General features: G+C 47.6%; 1 protein-coding gene across 2 annotated transcripts in view; it reads left to right on the forward strand.

Moving 5' to 3' along the window:
- The first annotated feature begins 1,019 nt into the window (after positions 1-1,019).
- Positions 1,020-23,732, forward strand: part of LOC140903696 (cytokine receptor common subunit beta) — a 36,550-nt gene continuing 13,837 nt past the window's right edge. The window contains exons 1-11 of one of the 2 annotated variants that reach the window (XM_073325405.2): positions 1,020-1,264; positions 7,125-7,255; positions 8,239-8,408; positions 11,543-11,672; positions 14,056-14,240; positions 14,898-15,055; positions 15,492-15,663; positions 21,178-21,313; positions 21,404-21,564; positions 21,964-22,109; positions 22,208-22,379. In XM_073325405.2, coding sequence (XP_073181506.2) covers positions 8,339-8,408; positions 11,543-11,672; positions 14,056-14,240; positions 14,898-15,055; positions 15,492-15,663; positions 21,178-21,313; positions 21,404-21,564; positions 21,964-22,109; positions 22,208-22,379 — 1,330 coding nt within the window. In that variant the 5' untranslated portion in view covers positions 1,020-1,264; positions 7,125-7,255; positions 8,239-8,338. Of the gene's footprint in view, positions 1,265-6,975; positions 7,256-8,238; positions 8,409-11,542; positions 11,673-14,055; positions 14,241-14,897; positions 15,056-15,491; positions 15,664-21,177; positions 21,314-21,403; positions 21,565-21,963; positions 22,110-22,207; positions 22,380-23,732 lie in introns of those variants that run through there. The other variant, XM_073325395.2, reaches the window with a different exon arrangement.

Genomic DNA, 23,732 nt, shown 5'->3' on the forward strand with positions numbered 1-23,732 from the left:
ATATATGTGATGTCACACAATTGTGTGTCTGGGTTTGTTTCCCCAAAGAAGAATTATTCCGGGAAGAACTGCTGTGTTTAATACCTTTGAAAGGTCTAACAAAAGGGGAAAACATTTTGACTGCCCTACTCGATTTTTTTGCTGAGAATAACTTGGACTGTGTACAGACAGTGCACCAAATATGCAAGGGAAGGAGAATGGATTGATTGGCCTGAAGAGGGAACAAAAGGAAATACCCAAATCGCCGTGTTTCATTGCATTATACACCAAGAAGCAATTGTGGGTAAACTAAAAAATAGTGAAATGCAAAGTGTCATGCAGTTGGTTGCAAAGGTGGTCAATTTTATTGTTTCAAGAGTGCTGAATCACTGGCAGTTTTGAGCATTACTGGAAGAATATAAGACAGAGTATTGTGACCTACTGATGCACAATCAAGTGAGATGGTTATCTTGTGGCAGGGTCCTTGAAAGATTTTTGTGTCTCCTTCTTCAGATTCATGAATTCCTTGAAAGCAAGGAGAAGAAGGAGAAAGACTTAGAAAATCCAGAGTGGATAATTAAGCTGGCATTATTGACTGACATCACTTGCCATCTGAATGCACTAAATCTCCAGTTGCAAGGGAAACAGAAACTTCCTAGTAACATGCTGCGTTTCGTAACTGCTTTTCAAAACAAGATTACGACATTATTCATTCCCGACACACAGTTTGTTCACTTTCCAAAACTCAGAGCAGTTACCTCAGAAAATCCCGAGCTTTTGAAACATTTCAATTACAATTCATTTGTACAAGTAGTGGGAGAATTGAGGGTGGAATTAGAGTCTCGATTCAAAGACGTAATGGAGTACAAGGAGTTTTTTCATTTAATTGAGAACCCCTTCCATGTGTCAGTGACATCTCTGTCACCAGTTATCATAGACATTTGTTCTGACTGTGCTAAACTGGGGAGTGAAATTGTGGAACTTCAGACAAATGACAACATGAAGTCTGAATTTAAGACAGGTGTTTATCATTTCTGGAACATGGTTCCTGATACACAATATCCATCTCTGAAACATCGTGTGCAAAAAATGCTGTCATTTTTTGTCTGTATGTATACCTGCAAATCCACATTTTCAACAATGAATATTATGAAAAGAAAACAGGGGAACAAATTGACCACGGAACATTTGGACTGTCTTACTAGGATTGCGATGACAGATTACAAATACCGCATGAACGAAGTCAAAGAAGAACAAGCGCACTTTCGCTCATCCAGTTTTTAAAGTAAGTTTTGCATTATTCTGCTCTTAAAAAGTTTACTAGCATAGGTGCCTTTTTAATTCCATATATTTTCCTGGTTATTATTTTATAAAAGGAATATCGTTTTATTGTACAAGTAGATTTTGTTTTAGTTACACGAGTGGCTCTGTAACATTACATCATTAAGGAGTAGCAAGCAGTGTGTTAATTTAGCAGTTGATGTGGCTCTCACATTGAAGGTTTTTTGCCAGAGTGGCCCCCACTTCAAAAATTGTGAAGAGCATTGCTCTAGCCCCTCCCTGACAGGTGTTTGTCTAGCCTGTTCTTAAAAATCTCCAATGAGGGAGACTCCACAACCTCCCTAGGTAATTTGTTCCAGTGTTTAACCATCCTGACAGTTAGGAAGCTTTTCCTAATGTCCAACCTAAACATCCCTTGCAGCAATTTAAACCCATTACTACTTGTCCTGTCCTCAGTGGTTAAGGAGCACACTTTATCACCTTCATCTTTATAACAGTCTTTTGCATACTTGAAGACTGTTATCATGTCCCCCTTTAGTCTTCTCTTTTCCAGACTAAACAAACCCAATTTTTTCATTCTTTTCTCCTGGGTCATGTATGTTTACTCATTTTTGTTGCTCTCCTCTGGACTTTCTCAATTTTTCCACATCTTTCCTGAAGTGTGGTGCCAGAAACTGGACACAGTACTGCAGTGGAAGCCTCATCCATGCTGAGTAGAGTGGAAGAATTACTACTTGTGTCTTGCTTACAACACTCCTGCTAATACATCCCAGCATGACGTTTGGTTTTCTTTCTTTCTTTCTTTCTTTCTTTCTTTCTTTCTTTCTTTCTTTCTTTCTTTCTTTCTTTCTTTCTTTCTTTCTTTCTTTCTTTCTTTCTTTCTTTCTTTCTTTCTTTCCAAGAGTATTACTTGTTGACTCATTTAGTTGATGATCCACTATAAGTCCCAGCTCCTTTTCTGCAATACTCCTTGCTAGGCAGTCATTTCCCATTTTGTATCTGTACAGTTAATTATTCCTCCCAAAGTGTAGTGCTTTGCATTTTTCATCCTATTTATTTCAGATCATTTCTCCAGTATGCCAAGATCATTTTGAATTCCAATCCTGTTCTCCAAAGTGCTTGCAATCTCTCCCAGCTTGGTCTTGTCCACTAATTTTATAAGTCTGCTCTCTATGTCATTAGCCAAATCATTAATGAAGATATTAAATAGAACCAGACCAGGACAGATCCCTGCAGGCAATGGCGCCGGAATCTATGTAGAAGTTGGGGGCCAAGGCCAAAGTACCCCTTCCTCTCTGGTTGGCGGTTTTGGTGGTGAGCCAGCTGCCCTCTCCTCTGTCACCACAGCAGCTCCTGGTGAGCCAAAGGTGTAATTGTAGCATCTCCCCTGCAGAATCTATTATTCTTGCAGGACCCCACTCGGTATGCCTTTCCAGCTAAACTGTGAACCATTGATAACTACTTACCGGGTATACTTTTCCAACCAATTGTGCACCCACCTTCTAGTAAGTTTGTCTAGGTTATATTTCTCTAATTTGTTTATGAGACGGTCATGTGAGACAGTATTATAAGCCTTAATAAAGCTGAGCATCCCTGCTCCAAAGGCTTGTTGCTTTGAATTATAAACACTTATTTCTCTTCTCTGAAGTTGGTCCATTGTGCAGTGGGGGAAGGGAAGAGAACTTCTGCTAATTAGAACAGCCTGGGGAGGGGCCATGGCAGATTGTGCTGGAAGTCTCTTCTTTGTTCCAACTTGCCAAGTGTGAAGGCGTTCAGCTGAAGGATCCAAGCACATCTGATTCCACAACCAATTAGCGTACACCCAGCCTGGACACAGGTGATGTCTTGTATTTTTCACGGACTGAAAGCGTGATGGAGATTGTGTCTTTTACAAAACTAAATCCAACTTCCACTTTCCAGGCCTTGCAGGGTTGGAGCGGGGAGGGGAAAGAAGAGGACTGAAATAACACGGGATGCGGTAATTGATTGGCTCACAATTTGTCCTCTGGGTGAGACAAGGGACCAGCCAGCCATCTGAAAGCTGATTGACGGGCCCAGGTTACAAAGCCCCCTAGAGGCTTAGGAGCTTTGTGCTGGATCACCTGTCACTTAGCCCTGGAGTTTACTTGAGCAAAGGAAACCTGAAGGTTCTTTTTGACTGGAAGAGACACATCCCTCCACCACCAATCTTGCAAGCCAATTCTGTGAATGCGGGGTTGTTTTGCAGGGGAAGGAAAGGGAGGGAGAATGACCTCTGGCAAACAGGAAACCTGTATCTGGCAAAAATCACCCTGGACTGTGGAGAATCATTTGATTCTGCAGTGTGATACAAAGCAAACCCTTCTTCTTCTGCATACGCTTCCACTCTGCTCCTTGCTCACATGCTTTCCTATACACACGCCCTCACTGCCTGGTCACAGACCCTTCTCCCTCCCCCTGTTCTCACTACAGTGAGGAACTCCTGTGAAATCTTTGCTACAGTACTGAAATTCCATGGACAGACGTCCCAACAATGGTACGGGTCTATTACTAGACAGCAATGGTAGAATTGTCAGTAGTACAGAAATGGCAGATGTTTTCTATGACTAGGGCTCTACCAAATTCACGGTCCATTTTGGTCAATTTTACAGTCATAGGATTTAAAGAATAGTAAATGTCATGATTTCAGCTATTTAAATCTGAAATTTCATGATGTTATAATTGTAGGGGTCCTGACCCAAAAAGGAGGGGTGGAGGGTCGCAAGGTCATTGTAGGGGGGGTTGCGATGCTGCTACTCTTACTTCTGTGCTGTTGCTGGCAGCGGCGCTGCCTTCAGAGCCGGGCAGCTGGAGAGCGGCGGCTGCCGGCCGGGAGCCCAGCTCTGAAGGCAGCGCCGCCGCCAGCAGCAGCGCAGAAGGAAGGATGGCATGGTGTGGTATTCCCACCCTGACTTCTGTGCTGCTGCCTGCAGAGCTGGGCCCTCAGTCAGCAGCTGCCACTCTCTGGCCGCCCAGCTCTGCATGCAGCAGCACAGAAGTAGCGGTGGCATGGCATGGTATTGCCACACTTACTTCTGCGCTGCTGCTAATGGGGCACTGCCTTCAGAGCTGGGCGCCATGCCAACAGCTGCCTCTCTCTGGCCACCCAGCTCTGAAGGCAGCACAGAAGTAAGGGTGGCAATACCACGACCCCCCCTAAAATAACCTTGCGACCTCCCTACAACTCCCTTTTGGGTCAGGAGTCCCAACTGGAGAAATGCTGGTCTCCCCTGTGAAATCTGTATAGTATAGGGTAAAAGCACACAAAAGACCAGATTTCACGGGGTGAGACCAGATTTCACGGGTCCGTGATGTGTTTTTCATGGCCGTGAATTTGGTAAGGCCTTATCTATGACCATTTCTGTTCTGTATTTCTGGGGGGGGGGGGAAGGCAGGGTGATGTATTCATATTGTATGATGAAGATGAAAGACTCTCCATTCTAATAGTAACTGAGAAGGATGTTAAACAGCAGCTACTAGACCATAGGTGCCAGCTTCCTCCAGGCCCAGGGGGTTCTCAACCCCCGGCTCTGCCCCAGGCCCCTCCCCCACCCGACCCGTTCCCCCCACCCCCCACCCCTTCCCTACCTCTTCCCGCCCCACATCTTTCCCACCCAGTTCTTCCCCTCCCTCCATCATGCCCCATCCCCACTCTTCCCCCTCACTCCCAGAGCCTCCTGCATGCTGCGAAACAGCTGATTGCGGCAGGCAGTAGATGCTTGGAGGGAGGGGGAGGTGGAGGGGCAAGAGGGGGAGCTGGCTGCCAGTGAGTGCTAAGCACCCACTAATTTTTATCCATGGGTGCTCCAGCTCTGGAGCACCCACAGAGTCAGTGCCTATGAGTTAGATATCTTTAAATCAGCAGGTCCAGGAATTTACAAGAGGTGCTTGAGGACGTCTGGGCTGTTAATGTTGAATTTCAGTAAGTCTTAGAACACTGGAAAAGTTCCGGAAGACAGGAAGTAACCTAATGTTGTGTCAATACTTTAAAAAGGTAAACAGGATGACCTGGATATTATAGGCCTGTCAATCTGACATTGATCCCAGGTAAATTAATGGAGCAGCTGAGATGGAACTCAATTAGTAAAGAATTAAATGTGAGTAATATAATTAATACCAATCAACATGGGTTCATGGCAAATCAATCTTGTCAGATTCGATATTTTTTATGAGATTACTAGTTTGGCTGATGAAGCTCTAGTGTAGATATAATATACTTTGCTTTCTGTAAGGCATTTGAATTGGTACTGCCGGATATTTTGATTAAGAAACTAGACTGATTCAAAATCAACACGACACATTAAATGGATTAAAAGCTGACTAATGGATAGGTCTCAGAAAGTAACTGTAAATGGGAAATCATCACTGTACTGCAAGTGGGGTCCATAGGGATTTGTTCTTGGCCCTACACTATTTAACATTTTTATCAGTGAACAATTTAGCAAGGGCTGTGGCGGATTTGCCATTACTGGAAATGTTAAAATCAACATTGGCTGTTTTTCTAAAAGAGCTGCACTAGTTCATGGAGGAATTTAATTCAGGGAAGTCCTATGGCCTGAGTTAGGCAGTCAAACTAGATGATCACAAAAGTCCCTTCTGATAAGCTATGCAGGGAACGATTCCCAGGGTCTTGTTCCCATATACTTTCACTGTGCCTAGGGTCTTGGATGGGTACGTACTGGGGGCTGCTAGCTCTTCCCATTGCTCACACTGCTGTCGGTATTGTCTTTTAAACTAGCATTAGTATGTCTCCTGGAACTGGGAATCACACCCCAGCTTGAAGTGCAGATGTACCCTGTAGCAAATGGAGCTCTACACTTGGGTCTGACTCATTCTGGCCCCTTGCAGCCTGTCTCATGGGGCTGCTGGACTACAGTGCGTCCTAACACTCAGTCTGATATAACCTTTTATAGCCTGCCATTGTCGCCAGTAACCCCACGCCGTGCCCCTTACACACAGTCTCCCTGGGCAGTGCACTGCAGAGTGCCCCATCCGTGGCCTATAAATGCCTTTACAACCAACCTCAGAGGAATGGTGGCCCCCAGTCTGCCTTCATGCCCCACCTTGACCCTTATAACCATGCCAAAGGGCTGCTAGGCTTTAGAGGGCCCCATCTTTGACACTCACAACTCTCCGTAGCCCACTTCATGGGCCTCTAGGTTGAAGGCTAATTGGTAGTTACAGGAAGTTGTATTTAAAACCATGTGGGATTCTTGGGTGAGTTATCCTACATTTCCACCCTCTAATTTTCTTCTAGCTCCTCTTGTGCTCTCTTTATTATTTAAAGTATGATCCAAAGCTCACTGAATTCACTGGGACTCCAGGGGTCAATGTAGTAAAGAGTAATCCCTTCCCCCAAAGATCTACAATCTAGGTTATGGGAAGATACAGCAGGTGGATGAAACAAACAGGGGACAAGAAGGGAGGGAACGACTTCCCTTTTCCTTCTGTCTTCTTCCCAAGGGTCTGAGGGGGTGGCGGGAGGGGGCAAGGAGGTAGGAAGCAAGGGCTAGCCTCTGTTAGCAGCATATTACTCTTGATTTCAAGAAAACCATGTCCCCTGATTCCTGGAAACTGTTTAATCAGAAACAATACAATATAACAATGAAAAGAGAAATACTTCCTTCCCCGCCCAGATTTTAAGAACTGCATCAGTAGGCGCTCCGAGGGTATGAAACAAACTGCAAAAATAGGAAGTTCAGAGTCTGAGTCTCACCCTCCAAATCCAGAGTGCTCAGGACTGTCTACTCCCTGAAAGGAGGCAGATAGGGGTGTGGAAGCCCTCAGAGGGCAAAAGGCGTGGGGAATACCCCAGGTTCATTATTTCCCATGGGGATCCATTCCAGTTTTGGACAGCCGTGGTCATTGCTGATTCCTGTATGCGTAAAGTCGCTCCAGCTGCCAGGAACTGAGAACTGAGCGGGCCAGCGATCCACCTGCTGTGAGGCGGCTGTCCCACCGGCAACTCTTGGCTCAGGTGAGGAAACTCCGCCTTTACTGGGGGAAGGGTACGTGGCAAAGAGAGCCTGTCCCCAGACAGACAAGGGCTCACGAGCTCTGGAGCCATCAGTCACAGTGGGATCTCTTCTCTGTGGTGAATGTTCACTTGTCTAGCACACCAGATTCTATCAAAGGAAATGGCATTTAGGAAGCTGGGGGTTGTTCTGGATGGCTCCCCAACTCCATGCTCCCGCAAAGTGGGAAAAAGCCACTGATCAGACATCGCCAGAGCACAGAGGCGTGGCTCTGTGGCTGGGGCCAAGGCAGGGGGCGTCTGTCATGCTCTTTAGAAAGCAGTAATATGGGGGCACATTCTCCAGTGGTGCAATTCTAACTTCCGTTGAGTTACCCCCATGGAGAATTTGGCCATGCTCTTTGCACCACTGAATTAAATGCTAGATCCCACAAAAAGAGACACTAAAGCTCCTTTGGGATTATGCCTGTGGGTCAGGGTCCCAAAGCAATTCCCGGGGAGCTGGCTGCAAACTGCCAGTTGGAATCACTTCAAAGCAATTCTCACCTGCGGGCTTGCTGGAGGAGAAGCAGATGGGGTAGAAGCCCAGAACTGAAGGAACATGAAGACTGAATCCCCATCTCATCCCAAGAGAGGGGAGATGTATATGAGTGGGGGAGATGGGGTGGGGTAGGGTAGGATGGTGAGTCTCTAGGGCAGGCTTGAGAACAAATGAGGGAGATGTGTATATGTGTGGGGAAAGCCCAGTGGTGAATGAACATGGAGACTGAATTCCCCTCTATCCTGCAATGAATCGGTCCTGGAAGTAAATTCTATTCTCCAGCCTGTGTCCTACAGGTGGTCTGACTAGGTGACCTAATGGTTCCTTGTGGCCTTGATGGATCAGTGAAAGGTCCCCTCAGTGCAGGGAGGGGAGGTTTTGTATCTCATAGAAGGTCCCAACCTCCCCCACCTGACCATCACAGCTTGGCTTCCACATTTAACAGGTGACAAAGAAGCAGTGAACAAGTGTGAGTACAAGAACCCCAGGCCGGCGACCAGCCCAGAGCACAGGGAGTAGGACTGAGCTGGTGGGCTCAGGCTGGCATGAACATGAAGGCGTTCTGGAGTGCTCTGCTGGCTCTGTGCTGGGCTTTCAGGTTCGGAGAATCTCGAGGTGAGTTTCAGTTTCTTTTCAGCTTCTTTTTCTTCCCTGCCCTTTTTGTCATTTTCCCTCCCCTCCTTCCAGTCCCTTTACTCTCCTCCATTCCCTTTCCTTCTTTCCCCCTTTCCTCTGCTCGACTGCTCCCTCTGCCATTCCAGATGTATCTGTTGGTGACTAGATTGACAGGCAAGAGGGCGATTGTTTATGTGAATGGATGGTATGGTAAGTGCATGGAAATGTGGATGGACTTACAGGTGGGAGGGTGCATGGCTGAATGGAGAAATGGCCGAATGGAGAAGTAGATGAATGGAGAAGTGGATGGATGGAAGTGCAGGAGAGTGAGTAGATGGATGGATGGACAGGTGGGCTATTGTGCAAATGTGTGAACAAGCCGGCTGGTGAGTAGGTGGATGAACTGGAGGAGCAGTGCAGGGATAGACAGACCTCTGAAGGAGCGTGGAGGGATAGAATGACATGTAGATTCAGGTGGGAGTGTAAGTGAACGAATAACCATTTGGAGGTGTGGACAAATGGGAGGATGACTCTGTGTGAGGTGTGTGTGAGAGAGAGACAGAGAGGAGGGGGGAATATGTGAGGGGCAGGGAGACAGAGTAAGTCACCAGTGTCAGTGTCAAAGGCCCATGTCTAGGAGTGTCCATCCCTCTGAACTGCCTTAGTTCCTTCTTTACCACTGCAGAGAACAAACAGGACCCTCTGTCATGTCCATTGACTGCTCCTGTTTCTAGGTTTAATCCCCCATCTGTGCACAGTTAGAGCTAGTTCAGGGGTGGGCAAACTTTTTGGCCCAAGGGCCACATTTGGGTATGGAAATTGTATGGCGGGCCATGAATGCTCACAAAATTGGGGGTTGGGGTGTGGGAGGGGGTGAGGGCTCTGGCTGGGCGTGCGGGCTCTGGGGTGGGGACAGAAATGAGGAATTCAGGGTGCAGGAGGGAGTTCCGGGCTGGGGGAGGGGGTTGAGGGCTCTGGGGTGGGGCTGGGCATGAGGAGTTGTGGGTGCAGGAGGGTGCTCTGGGCTCGGACCAAAGGGTTCGGAGGGTGGGAGGGGGATCAGGGCTGGGGCAGCGGATTAGGGCGTGGAGGGTGTCAGGGGTGCAGTCTCCAGGTGGCGCTTATCTGAAGCAGCTCCTGGAAGCAGCGGCATGTCCACTCTCCAGCTCCTATGCGGAGGCACAGCAAGGCTGCTCTGTGCGCTGCCCCGTCCGCAGGTGCCGACCCTACAGCTCCCATTGGCCGTGGTTCCTGGCCAATGGGAGCTGTGGGTGTGGCGCTTGGGGCAGGGGCAGCGTACAGAGCCCCCTGGCTGCCCCTACACTTAGGAGCCGGAGAGGGGACATGCCACTGCTTCCAGGAGGCACACAGAACTGGATTAATACATCTGAAGGGCCGGATGCGGCCCACGGGCCGTAGTTTGCCCACCACTGTTAGAGCTAGTTGTTTGTTGCTTTGTTCTAGGTCAGTCTACCTTAGAGAGGGAGGAATTTCTACAAATTCCTCAATGTTCCCTCTGAGCCCCTGCTGCCCCAGCTCTGCACCAAGCCCAGACCCCGTACAGACCCTAAAACGGGTTTCAGAGGAGGTGCCTCATGCACATCACATGCACATGCAAACCTTTCCAGAGGTGGATGTGCATGTCTGATGTCTGATGTGCTGGGGCAATCACACTCCCCAGCCCAATGTGCTATTGGCAGGGCTTTCATCTCTCACATGCTCAGGGAAAGACACCCAAGTCTCCAGGCCTATCTGACCTCTGAGGCTATTAAGCTATGTGATCTATTCTCAGGTCCAAATCCCATGCTCACACCAGGACAGCCCACTTCATTGCCGAGTCCTTCACTTGGGCATTTTATGGCATGACTTGACATCATGTGACGTCATATAGTGCATTACTGCTAGCGACACCTTCTGAAATAATTCAACAATAATAAAGCAGTTCAGGAGAAGGAATGGAGGCGGTTGGTGGGCACACTCCAGTATGCAGAGGAGGTCGTCTGACCCATGACACTCTGAGGATGCTCATGCATCCCCCACAGACATGGCTTTCAACGAGGGTTGTGTGTGCTCACCACCAGGGCGACTCCCACAATGCGAATCAGAACTGCCAACCCCCAGTGTTCAGAAATCAAGGGTCAGGCCTAAAAAATCCTGAGAGTGACTTAAATTTCATGAGATTTGAATGAGAATACAGTTGCGGGGGTACAGGTGGGGATGATTTGTCGTTTGTCATTGGTGTATTTAGGGCTCATCCTTCAAGCTTCTCTTCCCAACCGTGTAGGTCAGACACTTACTTTTTGTACATGAAAAGTGAGATTCTCGGGTAATAACCTCAGTGCAGATGTTGGGGCTTTAAGAAAAACACTCAGTAGCCCGACACTCATAGATACATAGATACTAAGGTCAGAAGGGACCATTATGATCATCTGGTCTGACCTCCTGCACAACGCAGGCCACAGAATCTCACCCACCTACTCCTGTGACCTCTCACCTATGTCTGAGCTATTGAAGTCCTCAAATCATGGTTTAAAGACTTCAAGGAGCAAAGAATCCTCCAACAAGTGACCCATGCCCCATGCTACAGAGGAAGGCGAAAAACCTCCAGGGCCTCTTCCAATCTGCCCTGGAGGAAAATTCCTTCCCAACCCCAAATATGGCGATCAGCTAAACCCTGAGCAAATGGGCAAGATTCACCAGCCAGATACTACAGAAAATTCTTCCCTGGGTAACTTAGATCCCACCCCATTTAACATCCCATCACAGGCCATTAGGCCTATTTACCATGAATATTTAAAGATCAATTAATTACCAAAATCATGAGAGACCCACACAAGTTAGCCAGACTGTGAATGCACAGGGACAATTCTCTCATTACCACAGCTTCTGGTAAGTAAACCTCTCTTTTCCAGCCTCTGGATTGTGAGCGTCGGGGAGGGGGAGGTTTTTGTCCATGCCATCCCTGACACGTGAGCTAACTGACATGCGAGGGACTCCCGGGAGAGTTTACCCTTTCGCGCCTCCTTCCCCCATCTTTGCCCTTCCCGCCATGGCATCGGTGTGCACATCCCGTTATTCCTCACTGCCCATCTCTATGACCCACCGGCAGCGTTGTGCTTTCCTTCACCCTGCAGAGAGCCTCCCGATGCAGAGCCTACGCTGCTACAATGACTACACCTCCCAGACGACCTGCACATGGCAGGAGTGCACAGAGGCACGTCGCTTCCTCAATGTGACTCTTCACTATGAGGACAATATAGACAAGTAAGTGCCTGAGCCCTGCTCTGCTGCAGAAGGACATAAGAGGCCTGTGGCTGCTGAACCTAAGAGTTGGGAATGGGAGGAAGGAAAGGGATCCAAGTTGGCAGCCGGCTTTGAGGCGCATGTGGACACCTGTGCTGGCCTTGCTGGGGGGTGGAATTTGGAGACTCTTTTAGGTCTGCATTGGAAGGATGGGGAGATACAGGAAGGTGCGCTGACCAGTTTATTTTCATTACCTTTTCTATCACTCTCCCTTGATTTTTCTGGGGGATCCCAGTTGTGAGTGATGGCAGGGCCTGTTAGCTTACTGCACCTGGAGTGGAGAAAGAGGCATTAGAATACAGTTGGGTTGAGGTTCATTCATCAGCAGAAGAGAGAGGGATGGTTCCCTGCTCCCAAACTTTCCCCTGGCTCTTCTTTGTTGCAGCGTCAGAAGGAACATAGCTCTGGTGAGGTCATGTCTGCAAAATAAGGATGGGTGGAGAGGCTGTGAAAAGAGAAGTGGTTATGCCTAGTTATGCAATTGGGTTTCCTCCCAGAGTGACTGGGCTGTGTACCTCAGCATCTGCCCACCACATCTGTTTCCTTCTGAGAGGGGAACTGAGCCATCAGGCCCCGAGTGATGTGGTGGGCAGAAAGGGAGAGGGACAGAAAGGGGATGTGTGGAAAGCAAGAGATGGGGAGATAAGGAAAATAGAGGTCAGGGTTTAGGAGTGGGGGGGAAGTGGTGGGGAATAGGAAGGTGTCATCTCTATTGTCTTTTGGGGAAGAGATGCTGAAATCATTAGTGGCTTGATCCTATGCCTATTGAAGTCAGTGGAGGGACTCCCGCTGACTTCACTGGGCTTTGGATTGGGACCTAAGTGAGCCCATCACCTCTGGAAAAAGAACCCGCACAAGGACTTGACCTTGGAGAGAATGCTCTGGAGTCCAATCAGAAGATGAGCTGTGAGGATGGATCCTGGGATGAGTGTGAACTAGTCAGACAACATGGACACTAGTGCCAGCAATATACCAATGAAACACAGCTCACTACTTACCCTTCACCGCACACAAGCACACCACTACCACCAAGACGTCCCAGTGCTTGGATGAGACCAGCTCATGGGTGAAGAACAGCTGGCTGAAGCTGGACTAGAGCAAGATAGAGGTGATGCTGGTGGGCAGAGGAAAGCATTTTGAAGAGTTTGCGCCCACAGTGCAGTCTCTTTTGGCTGAAGTCACATACCCACAATCGGTCAGTTCTGTCCATTGTTAAGGAGTACTCTTGGATTCCTTGCCGACCCTAAGCTCCCACATAGCAGCGCCAGCAAGTAACGCTTTTTATCATCTCTGGTTGGCTGGGAGACTCGGTCCCATCCTAGAGGACCTGGCTTCAGTTATTCACCCCTCTGTCACTTCTCAGCTGGACCACAGCAAGGCAAAGTACCTGGGCATGAAACCTTCAGTGTGTAGGAAACTCCAGCTAGTACAGACACTGCAATGTGTCTCCTCAGGCTACCAGGAACTCACCACCACTGTCCTCCGCTCTCTACACTGGCTTCCCACAGAATTTCAAATCAAGTTAAAAGAAAAGGCGTACTTGTGGCACCTTAGAGACTAACCAATTTATTTGAGCATGAGCTTTCGTGAGCTAGAGCTCACTTCATCAGATGCATACTGTGGAAAATACAGAAGATGTTTTTATATACACAGACCATGAAAAAATGGATGTTTATCACTACAAAAGGTTTTTTCTCCCCCCACCCCACTTTCCTGCTGGTAATAGCTTATCTAAAGTGATCACTCTCCTTACAGTGTGTAAATCAAGTTAAAGGTCTCGTCCTTATCTTCAAGGCTCTCCAGGGTTGGGGCGCAAGCCATCTAATGGGCCATCTAATGTTCTCGAACAAAAATTGTGGTTGACAACTCTGCTCCTCTGGCACAATGGAACTCTTGTCACTGAGAGTAATGCTCATCTGTGCTGGAGACAAAGCTTTCTCAGGGGCCAGTCTGAGACTGTGGAATCAACTTCTGTGGAAACTTAACAACAGTCACAACCTCACCTTCCACTCCAAGTGCGAGACTATCTCTTTGACATGCCTTCTTTAATATAAATACATAGCAACATGTGTATATTTAAAAAAAAATCCCTACCAACACGAGACACTGCACTTCACATGCTTTCCCCCCTGGGGAGAGGATGAGAGACCCAGCCACAGATGACAGAGGTGAAGTCACATTGCTTAATGATCTACTTGAAGGCGCTCAGATGCTACGATGATGAGTGCAGCAGAAGAATCTATATAGACTAGAACAGAATGTGGGGAAAGTCTCAGGAGCCTAATTTTGGATTTTCTATCTGTACCTAAATCAGCTTCTCCTAGGTCTCTCTTTTTACACACAGGAAAAGCATACAGATCCCATGTGAGCCTCAGGGAGCCAAGAGGCTGCCTGTCGGCCAGGACTTTTGTGTCGGCTGGAGCTGCTACAGGAACAGCACCCTTTTTGCTGTTGGAGTGCATGACAGTTACACTTTCAAACCTGATCGGTTGCTGCAGGCCAAGCTGAACATCAGCCTCTTCCAGAATGGTAAGGGCGAGACACCCACCGCTCTCTTCTCCCCAGGAATATTTGAGATCCTTTGAAATTAATACTTCTTCCTCTGCCTGATCCCCTAACCCTAGTCAAGAATCCTGATCTCTAACTTTGAACCTTACTTCTGTACGTCAGCCTATTATCTTGCCAGGAATAGTTTCATTTCCATTGTGAGGCCCGTGTTCCCATTTCTCACTTAGAGGATGATGGATGGACGGATTCCTTCCTTGCCTGCCTACAATGGAAAAGGCAGATGTATTCCTCCCAGTTGACCCACCTTCTTGCACTGGCTGAGTGTCTCTGCCATTAGGAAAAAACTGATCTCAAACAAACCTTTTTACTCAGAAAAATATTCATTAATATGACTTCACCTTTAAATGAATACAGCACTCAATTCCCTATTACCCTTCTGTTCCGCTCACCACCATTTTCACTATGGCCTTGGCAATTCTACTTGTTGCACTGCCAAGTGCCAACAGGCCTTAGATTTTTTTTTTTTTGTTGCAGCAGTCCTGATAAATCCCACAAAAGCCTGAAGTTAGGCAGATCTGGGTCCTTCCTTACGGAGATAAGAACTAGACAGGCCCTCTGCCCACTCCCCATCCCCATCTACTAATAACTGCAACCCATGTTGTCCCTTCTCATTTCCAGTCCAGCCCCTCCCACCTCAGAAGCTCTGGATCAACGTCACAGAAGCAGGCAACTTCTTGCTGGCCTGGGAAGCAGCTGGAGAGAGAAAGGGAAGCCACTGGGTATATGATGCATTGGAGTTTGAAGTGACCTACAAGCGGGAGTGGGAATCCTGGGAGGTAGGCATGAGATATGCTTAAGCATTGGCATGTGTTGTTCTTGGTTGCAGAAGACAACCCTTTGCAATCCTCTGAAACCTGCTCGGCTGCTGCTGAACCCAGCCGATCCTCTGAAACCTGAATGGCCCAGACCGTGGGTCCGTGCATGTTGCAGCTAGCTGTGTGTGCATCTTAGAAGTCCTGTACCGTCCAGCCATGGCCTTGGCTGGTTAAGACCAGAGATCTAGCAATTAAAAAGCAGCCTGTGTGCTATAAGAGCAATGAGCCCTGCACAAGGAGCATCTGGCTCCTCCTTACCCAGGGATCACAGTGCTGGCTGTGCTTGGCTGAGCAGAATTGCCAAGAAATGGATCCTCCCATGCCTCTCTAACATGTCTCTCTCTCTCTTTCTCTCTTCACCGCCCCTGACTCCTCGCTATCTCTTCCCCATTGACAGAAATCTTCCTCGGTGTCAGTCGCAAGTGCCTCCCACTGCCTGCTGAGGCGTGATGCCCTTGTGCCGGGCAGCACCTATGTTGCTCGTGTGCGATCCAAGCCGAGCCAGGGCGCTGGTTGGTCTGGGCAGTCCAGCGAATGGAGCACTGCTGTGTCCTGGAGGTCCCAGGAAGGTAATTCTGGAGGCTGAGGGGCCATGGGGGGAAGGAGGGACGTGATGAGATGCTGGCAGCAGAGGGATATTGTGTTTTGCTTCCAAAGGATTTGGGGGCTGAACTGATGACATTGGAAAATCTCTGGAATTTGATGAAAATGGTCCCGTTTCACTGGTGCTCTCTTATATTAAGTGAATTTGATGTCACTGACAGGTAGCAGAGCAGGAGCTGTGGAAACTTCAGCTCTCTGGTTAGTCCCACGGCACAGGTACCAGTCCCAGTGCAGCACTCGCAGGGGCAGTAGAAGCTCCTTATACACACTTCCCCTGCCATTGCACCTCAAACCCCTCGCTTTGATGGGACCCTTCTAGGTGTGCTCAGTATCCAGCCTCTCAGCAACAGGGCCAGTGTGTGCCAATGGAGATGGTGGGTTTTGGAATGTGGGCTCAGGAGAGGCCGGTCTCTCTGTGTATTGCAATACGTGGATTGTATCTTTTGGATGAATGGACCAGCTTAATGCTCTGGGCTCCTATAGAAAACCCTGAAACAGAGGGCATCTCTATACTACTAAATTATGTTGATCGAAGTTACGTTGGCATACAGCCTCCGCAGTAATTAAATCATTTGTGTGTGTCCACACTATGCTCTTTGTGTTGGTGGTGCGCATCCTCATCAGATGCAGAGAGCAGTGCACCATGGGTAGCTATTGTGATGAGTGTTGTGAGCACACGGCGCTTGATCTTGCAATGTTTGCAGAGCTGCCAGAGGAGCCGTGGGGAAACATAGAATCACAGGGTTAGAAGGGACCGCAAGGGTCATCTAGTTTAACCTACTGCCAAGATGTAGGATTTCTTGTATCTAAACCATCCAAGACAGATGGCTATCCAGCCTGCTTTGAAAACCTTCAGAGAATGAGCTTCCATTACCTCTCTAGGTATCTGTTCCATTGTCCTACTGTTTTTACAGTTTTTCCTGAGATTTAAACTAAATCTGCTATGCTATAGTTTGAACCCATTGCCTCTTGTCCAGCTTTTTGTAGCAAGAGAGGACAACCTTTCTTCATATTTTATGGCAGCCTTTCAAGTATTGAAGACCACTATCATGTCCCCCCTTATTCTCTTTTCAAATCTGAACATACCCAGTTCCTTCAGCCTTTGCTCATAGAGCTTGCATTCTATCTCTTTGGTCTTTGTTGCCTGCCTCTGGCTCCTTTCCAGTTTCTCTCCATCCTTTCTATACATTGGTGACCAAAATTGGACATAATACTCTAGCTGAGGCCTAACCAGCACCAAGTAGAGCAGAACTATCACCTTCCTTGACTAACATGCTACGCCTCTGTTAATGCAACCTTTTTCTGCAGCAGCTTCACGTTGCTCACTCATGTTGAGGCTGTGCTCCACCACAATTCCTTCTCAGCAGTACTGCTGCCAAGCCGGTTATCCCCAAGTCTGTATTTGTACATTTTCCCCCCTTCCTTATGTGTAGCACTTTACATTGTCTTTGTTAAATTTCATTTTGTTGTCTATTGCCCAATTCTCCAATTTATCAGGATTCCTCTGCATCTTAACTCTATGCTCCAAAGTGCTTGCAACTCCCCCAGCTTTTATGTCATCTGCAAATTTGATCACTATGCTCTCTATTCCTACATCCAGGTCATGTAAAAAGATGTTAAATAACACCAGACCCAGAACAGATCCTCGTGGAACCCTATTTGAGACCCCCTTCCAATCCGACATCATTCCATTAATTGTTACTCTTTGTGGTTGTTTAACCAATTATGCATGCACTTAATGGTAGTTCCGCTGAGTCCACATTTCTCCAGCTTACTTATCAGAATGTCATGTGGGACTGTGTCCAAAACTTTGCTGAAGTCCAGGTATATTATGTCCACTGCATTCCCCCATTCACCAAACCAGTTACCCTGTCAAAGAAGGAAATCAGGCTGGTTTGGCATGATTTGTTCTTAGTAAATCCATGCTGGCTGCCAGTGATCACCCTTCATCCTCCAGGTATTCAGAAACTGAATGTTTTAAATATTGCTCTAGTAGCTTCCCAAGAATTGAGGTCAGGCTGACTGGTCGATGGTTCCCAGCTCCTCTTTTTAAAGGTGGGCACTATGTTAGCCCTTCTCCAGTCTTCCGGGACCTCTCCTGTCATCCATGAGTTTGCAAATATTATCACAAGTGGCTCCTAGATTTCTTCAGCTAATTCCTACAGCACCTTGGGGTGAATAGCATCTGGCCCTGCTGACGTGAATTCATTCAAATTAGTCAAAAGATCTCTGATGTGTTCTTTATTCTGATCTGCATCCCTTCCTCTTTATTATGTATGGTAACTACACTAGTCATCCAGTCACATGTTATTTTCTGTGAAAGACTGAAACAAAGGAAGGCATAGCTGCTCAGTGCCTACTATCTTCTGTTACCAGCTCACCTTCTCCATTGAACAGCAGCTCACATCATCCCTGATTTTTCTGACACATTTGTAGAACTCTTTCTTGTTGTCTCTAACATTCCTTGCCAGATGCCATTCTTGCCTTGGCTTTCTTGATTTTGTCCCTACACACTCACACTATTCCCATGTGTGACCCTCCTTGGTGACACGCCCCTCCTTCCATTGCCTGGATGTGTCCCATTTGGTTCTTAGATAGGTAAAAAACTGCTTGTGCAGCCACATTGGCCTCCTGTGACTCATCTTATCTTTCTTCTGCATTAGAATAGCTGGATGTTGAGCCTCTAATATTACATCTTTTAGGAACCGCCAGCCCACTTTGGCTCCTTTTCTTCCTAATTGGTCTTTCCATGGGACCTTGCCTACTATTTCTCCAAGTTGGTTGAAATCTATCTTTCTGAAGTCCAGTGTTCTTTTTAGGCTGTTCTCATGTCCTCCTTTCCTTAGGATGTTGAATTCTATCAGATCATGATCACTTCCTCCCAAGTTCCCGGCCACCTTCATGTTCACAACTAATTCATCCCTTTTGGTCAATACCAGGCCCAAAATGGATGACCCCCTAGTTGTTACTTCAACTTTCTGAATCAGAAAGTTGTCCCTTACACATGCTAAGATTTCGAAGGACATATTATGTTTTGCTGTAATAGTCTGCCAGCAGATATCAGGGGAGTTAAAATCCCCCATTAATATTAGCTCATGTGTGTTAGCTAATCTTGTTACCTGCTTGTAGAATGCCTCATCCACTTCCTCTTCTTGATTTGGTGCTGTATAATAGACCCCCACCATAACATTGCTACTATGCTTTTCCATTTTTATCCTCGCCCAGAAACTCTCAGTATGTGTGCCATTCACTTCCTCTTGGACCTCAGAGCAAGTGTCTACATTCTTGATGTACAGCACAATGCTGCCTCCTTTTTTCCCCCTACCTATCCTTCTGGAACAAACTATATCCCTCTAATCATGAGAGGTGTCCTACCAAGTCTCTGTAATGCCAATTAAGTCATAATTTTCTTCACATACCATGACTTCCAGTCCATCCTGCTTATTCCCCATTCTCCTTGCATTGGTATACAGACACTGAAGATATTTTGCAGACCGCCCTGTTGCTTTTCTTCTTGCCTTTTTAATGCAGTTGTGGTTTCTATGATGATTCCTTGGAGGCTAGATTACTGTGGGACATAGAAAGAAACAATTCAAAGTTGTTGGTGCCATTTACGGAGCAGCTGCATATGATGGAGAGCTGGTTCTGGGCCTGAGAAATAAGCACTGACTGGTGGGATCACATTGTCATGCGTGTTTGGGATGATGTGCAGTGGCTGCAGAACTTTCGGATGTGCAAGGCCATATGCCTGGATTTGTGTACAGAGCTCGCCCCAGCCCTCCAACTCAGAGACACCAAAATGAGATCTTCATTGACAGTGGAGAATAGGGTGACCAGATGTCCCAATTTTATAGGGACAATTCCAATATTCAAGGCTTTGTCTTATATAGGCACCTATTGCCCTGCACTCCATCCCAATTTTTCACACTTGCTATCTGCTCACTCTAGTGGAGAAGAGAGTCATTTCAGTGAAAAAAATCCCAATGGTTATAGCTGCCTGCTGTGTTCTGCATAACATCCGTGTAGCAAAGAAGGGAAAGTTTCCACCGGGGAAGCGCGGAGATGGAATAGATGTCTGTTGAGTGGTGTGGGAAAATGTCCTACCATGGTGGAAGAAATAAGGCAGCCCTCCCCAGAAACCTTCAGCAGGGGATTGCAGACTACCTCCAGTAAAGTTTCCTTAAGATCTCTATGAAGGATTCCTGGGACATCCTGGTGCACATAAACAAACTGTTCTGTGGGGACGCTTCTGCCTAACTCTACAGGGGAATGAAAAGCAGATAGCAACACTACCTCTATTGGTTACTTCACTACCTCTTCTAACCTAAGTAAAAAAGGAGTAAATCAACAGATATGTCCTGCTACTTTGGGGGTTCCATCCCTCTAATTTCAAAGCAAACTGCAGCCTTACCAGAGGTTCCTTCCCCTGCATCAGACTCGCCTGTGCTGGACTGTAGGGACTGGCTGGACTGCCCAGGACTCAAAAACAGGTCCTGGCTCACTGTGAGGCTGGAACCACCAGTCGCCTGTCCCCCATTCTCCTCCTTCTCTTCTTCCTCCACCTCGTCTTCACTGTTCATGGCAGGGGCCTGTGACTAGGGCTCCTCTGAAATATCCATGGGGCTCTTTGGGGTGGTTGTGGGGTCTCCACTGAGGATGGCATGCAGCTCTTTGTAAAAATGGCCGGTCTGCGGCTACACACCAGAGTGATTTTAGCCTCCCTGCCACAGCTCCTTGGCTTTCACATGGTGCTGCTGCTGGTCCCTCCTGTAGCCCTTCTCCTCCATGCTCCAAGTGATCTTCTCCCAGATGTTGACATTTCTACGGCTGGATCAGAGCTGCGCCTGCACAGCCTCTTCTCCTGACAGACCCAAGAGATCCGACCCACCCCCCTGCATCCCAGTGTACTCCAGGCAGGAGCGTGTCTGCAGCATGTAGCCAGCATGGTCAGCGGGGTAGTTGCTAGGCATGCTCGAGAGTTGCTAGGTGATCTCTCCAAGCCGGGCAAACAGGAGAAGGAACTTCAAAAATTCACAGGGCTTTAAAGGGGAGGGGTGGCTTCCTGTGTACCTGGCTGCTAAGCAATGGAGTTAAAAATGGTGACCAGAGTGGTCAAAATGGAGCATTGCGGGATACCTCCTGGAGGCCACTAACAGCCGATGTAAGTAACGCAGTGTCTACACTGACACTGCTTTGACCGAACTACATCGACCTAAATTCTATGCTGCTCATGGAGGTGGAGATATTAAGTCAGCATAGCAGGTGCTTTAAATCAGCAGGAATGAAATTTTAGTGTAGACACTTATTTACTTAGGTCAATGTAAGCAGACTTACATCAACCTAACTCTGTAGTGTAGACTACGTCTAAAAGTTTTCCCTTTTTCCCTCAATGGTCACAATCAGTCCCAGCTCCACTGTTCTCCCCATCCCTCCCAGCCCTGCCCCTCCCAGAGGTACACTAACCACTGTCTCCTCGATAGAGGATGAGGCTCAGCCCAAGAATCTTCGCTGCCTCTTCAATGGGGTTGATCGGCTAACGTGCAGCTGGGAAGTGAGGAGAGAGGTCACCAGCTCTGTCTTGTTCACGCTCTTCTACAGAACCCCACCAGCATCAGAGTAAGTGACCTGCCCATGGCAGCGTATTCCTGTCCTCCTATATCTGACCATCCCTCCTGCTCACTCAGGCCTGGCTGCTCTCTTCCCCAGAGAGACAGAATGCTCTCCAGTCCATGAGGAGGAATTGCCTGGCAGCCACTACCTGTTCCACAGCTGTGAGATCAATGTCACCAACCCCAGCAGGCTGAGCCAGTACCTCATAACTGTCCGGCCCAAGAAGGAGGAGAAACTGATTAAAGCCTACAAAAACAGTGAGAGCCCATTTGGATCCTCTGCCCAGGGTTATCTGGAGGTTTCTCCTCCAGCTTAGGAAATGCTTGGGTTGGCAGAGAGGTGGAATGGTTAACAAGAGAGCTAGACAGTGATGCATGGGTGGGACAGATGGCTGGTAAAGGAAGCTCCCAGCACTGGAGCTCCTGACTGGCACCAACAGAGCACTGCTGCGCGGAGGTACAGAATGGGCATGTGGAGATGAGATGTGTCAGACGGGGACACTGCTATTAGCCGTCCTTGGTGCTAGTCTGCTCAGGCAACAAGTTTCGCACCAGCGTATCCTTAGTCCTGCCCACAGCCCAGAGTGGGAAAGGGAATGGGCAGGAAGATAAGCTGGGAGATGGATGCATATTCCTAACGTGTTGTTTGTGTTCTAGTCAAGCCACGTGCGCCTGTCAACGTGACAATGACAAAGAGGAAAGAGCAGGAGTATGAGCTGAGATGGACAAAACAGATCCTAAGCTATGCCTATATAGGCCAGAGATATGAATTCTTGTATTGGAAGACTGGTGACTCGTTGGAGGTAGGTGACGGTACTGCTGGGAGCCCAGGACTCTGCTGGGGATGTGGGTGGATGGGACAGAGAGTTCCTCACCCCTCCTCCATCTCTTCTCTTCCCAGAATGCCCAGGGTGTAAACATCAGCAATGACGAGCCTCCCCTCATCTTCACCCTGCAGATGCTGGAGCCCTCCACACACTATAGGGGGAAAATGCGGGCAAGGGTGCACATGGATGGCTACCAGGGGCCCTGGAGCGAGTGGAGTGAGGAGTGCACCTGGGAAACTGAGAGTGGTACATCCCAGCTGGGCTACTGGCTTTGGGGGGAGGGGGTCAGTTCTCTCCCTAGAGAAACTGATCCTTTAGCTGGGGTTTCAGGGGAACTGGGGTTTCATACAGTTAATTAAGCAAAGAGCCTGACCAGGGTCCCCTTGATACCTGGCTGCATGCTTCAGTTCACAGAGAAGGAGTATAATTGGCTTATCTGAATGGGAGCCCAGGGCTGCCATTCTCCATGGTGTGAAAGTAGAATGAATTATTTTGAAATTATAATTCATTAAAGAAATGCTACTTGAAGAGTTTGTTGAAATATAGTTGTCAGGAAGAGAAACATTAAGGAGTGTGAGACAATGGGTCCTCAAACTAATTAACTTAGAGCTCCTACTGAGCTAGGAGATTGGTTAACGTTAGTATGCAAATAAGATATGTATGTATATTTGTCAGTTTCTGCTTCCTTTTGTCTCTTATGTTAAATTGGCTTTGGCTTAATTGTATAAATAAGTTAGCATTAGCCTCAGAGAGGGGCTCACATATATCTGGGTGCATCGGCAAAGCGCTTTGCGAATAAACAGGGTGGTCTGACAAATTCTGTGAGCCTTGAATCTGACTTTGACAATTGGAACAAGAAAACTGTATGAAAATCAGGGGTTGGAACTGGATGCACTAGGTGAGGAGGGAAGGGGGCCTCCACAAGGAGGCTTAGAAGCATGAACTGCCTACATTGTCAGAGTGTTTTACAGAGGTTTTAGTTCCATGATTCCCAGGAAAATTAGAGGGGGAGGTGTGACATTCCTCTCTGGTGGTATCTGGACCGATAATCTGCTAGGTCACCCCAATCCTTGACTCTTGGAGTCAGCCTTACCCTGCTCTGCTGTGAGAACCCCCACTCCTGGGCTGTTCACGCATGGCCTATAGCATGTAAGCTGCTCCCAGCTACTTGCAACCAAATGACACTAGCCAATATCTCCGGTCCCAGAAACAACCCCAGGAACCTCCGACTTGTAGTGTCCAGTTATGCCCACTGGATGCTGCAAGCTTATATGAGATTGTCAATTTAACAAAGAAATTGATATGTACCAGACTTGTTATTCCAAGGGGAGTCTCTGCCACACTTCAAACCAAACGCACTGCTTCAGGTAGAATAAACAAACAGATTTATTAATTACGGAGATAAATTTTAAGTGATTATAAGTCAAAGCATAACAAGTCAATTTGGTCAAATGAAATAAAAGCAAAATGCATTCTAAGCTGATCTTAACACTTTCAATGCCCTTACAAACTTAGATGCTTCTCACTACAGGCTGGCTGGTTGCTCTGGAGCTAAAATGGGGGGCCCACCATCCTGTCTTAGTTACAGCAGAGACCATC

Source organism: Lepidochelys kempii, chromosome 1, assembly GCF_965140285.1.
Source record: "Lepidochelys kempii isolate rLepKem1 chromosome 1, rLepKem1.hap1, whole genome shotgun sequence".
NCBI lineage: Eukaryota > Metazoa > Chordata > Testudines > Cheloniidae > Lepidochelys > Lepidochelys kempii.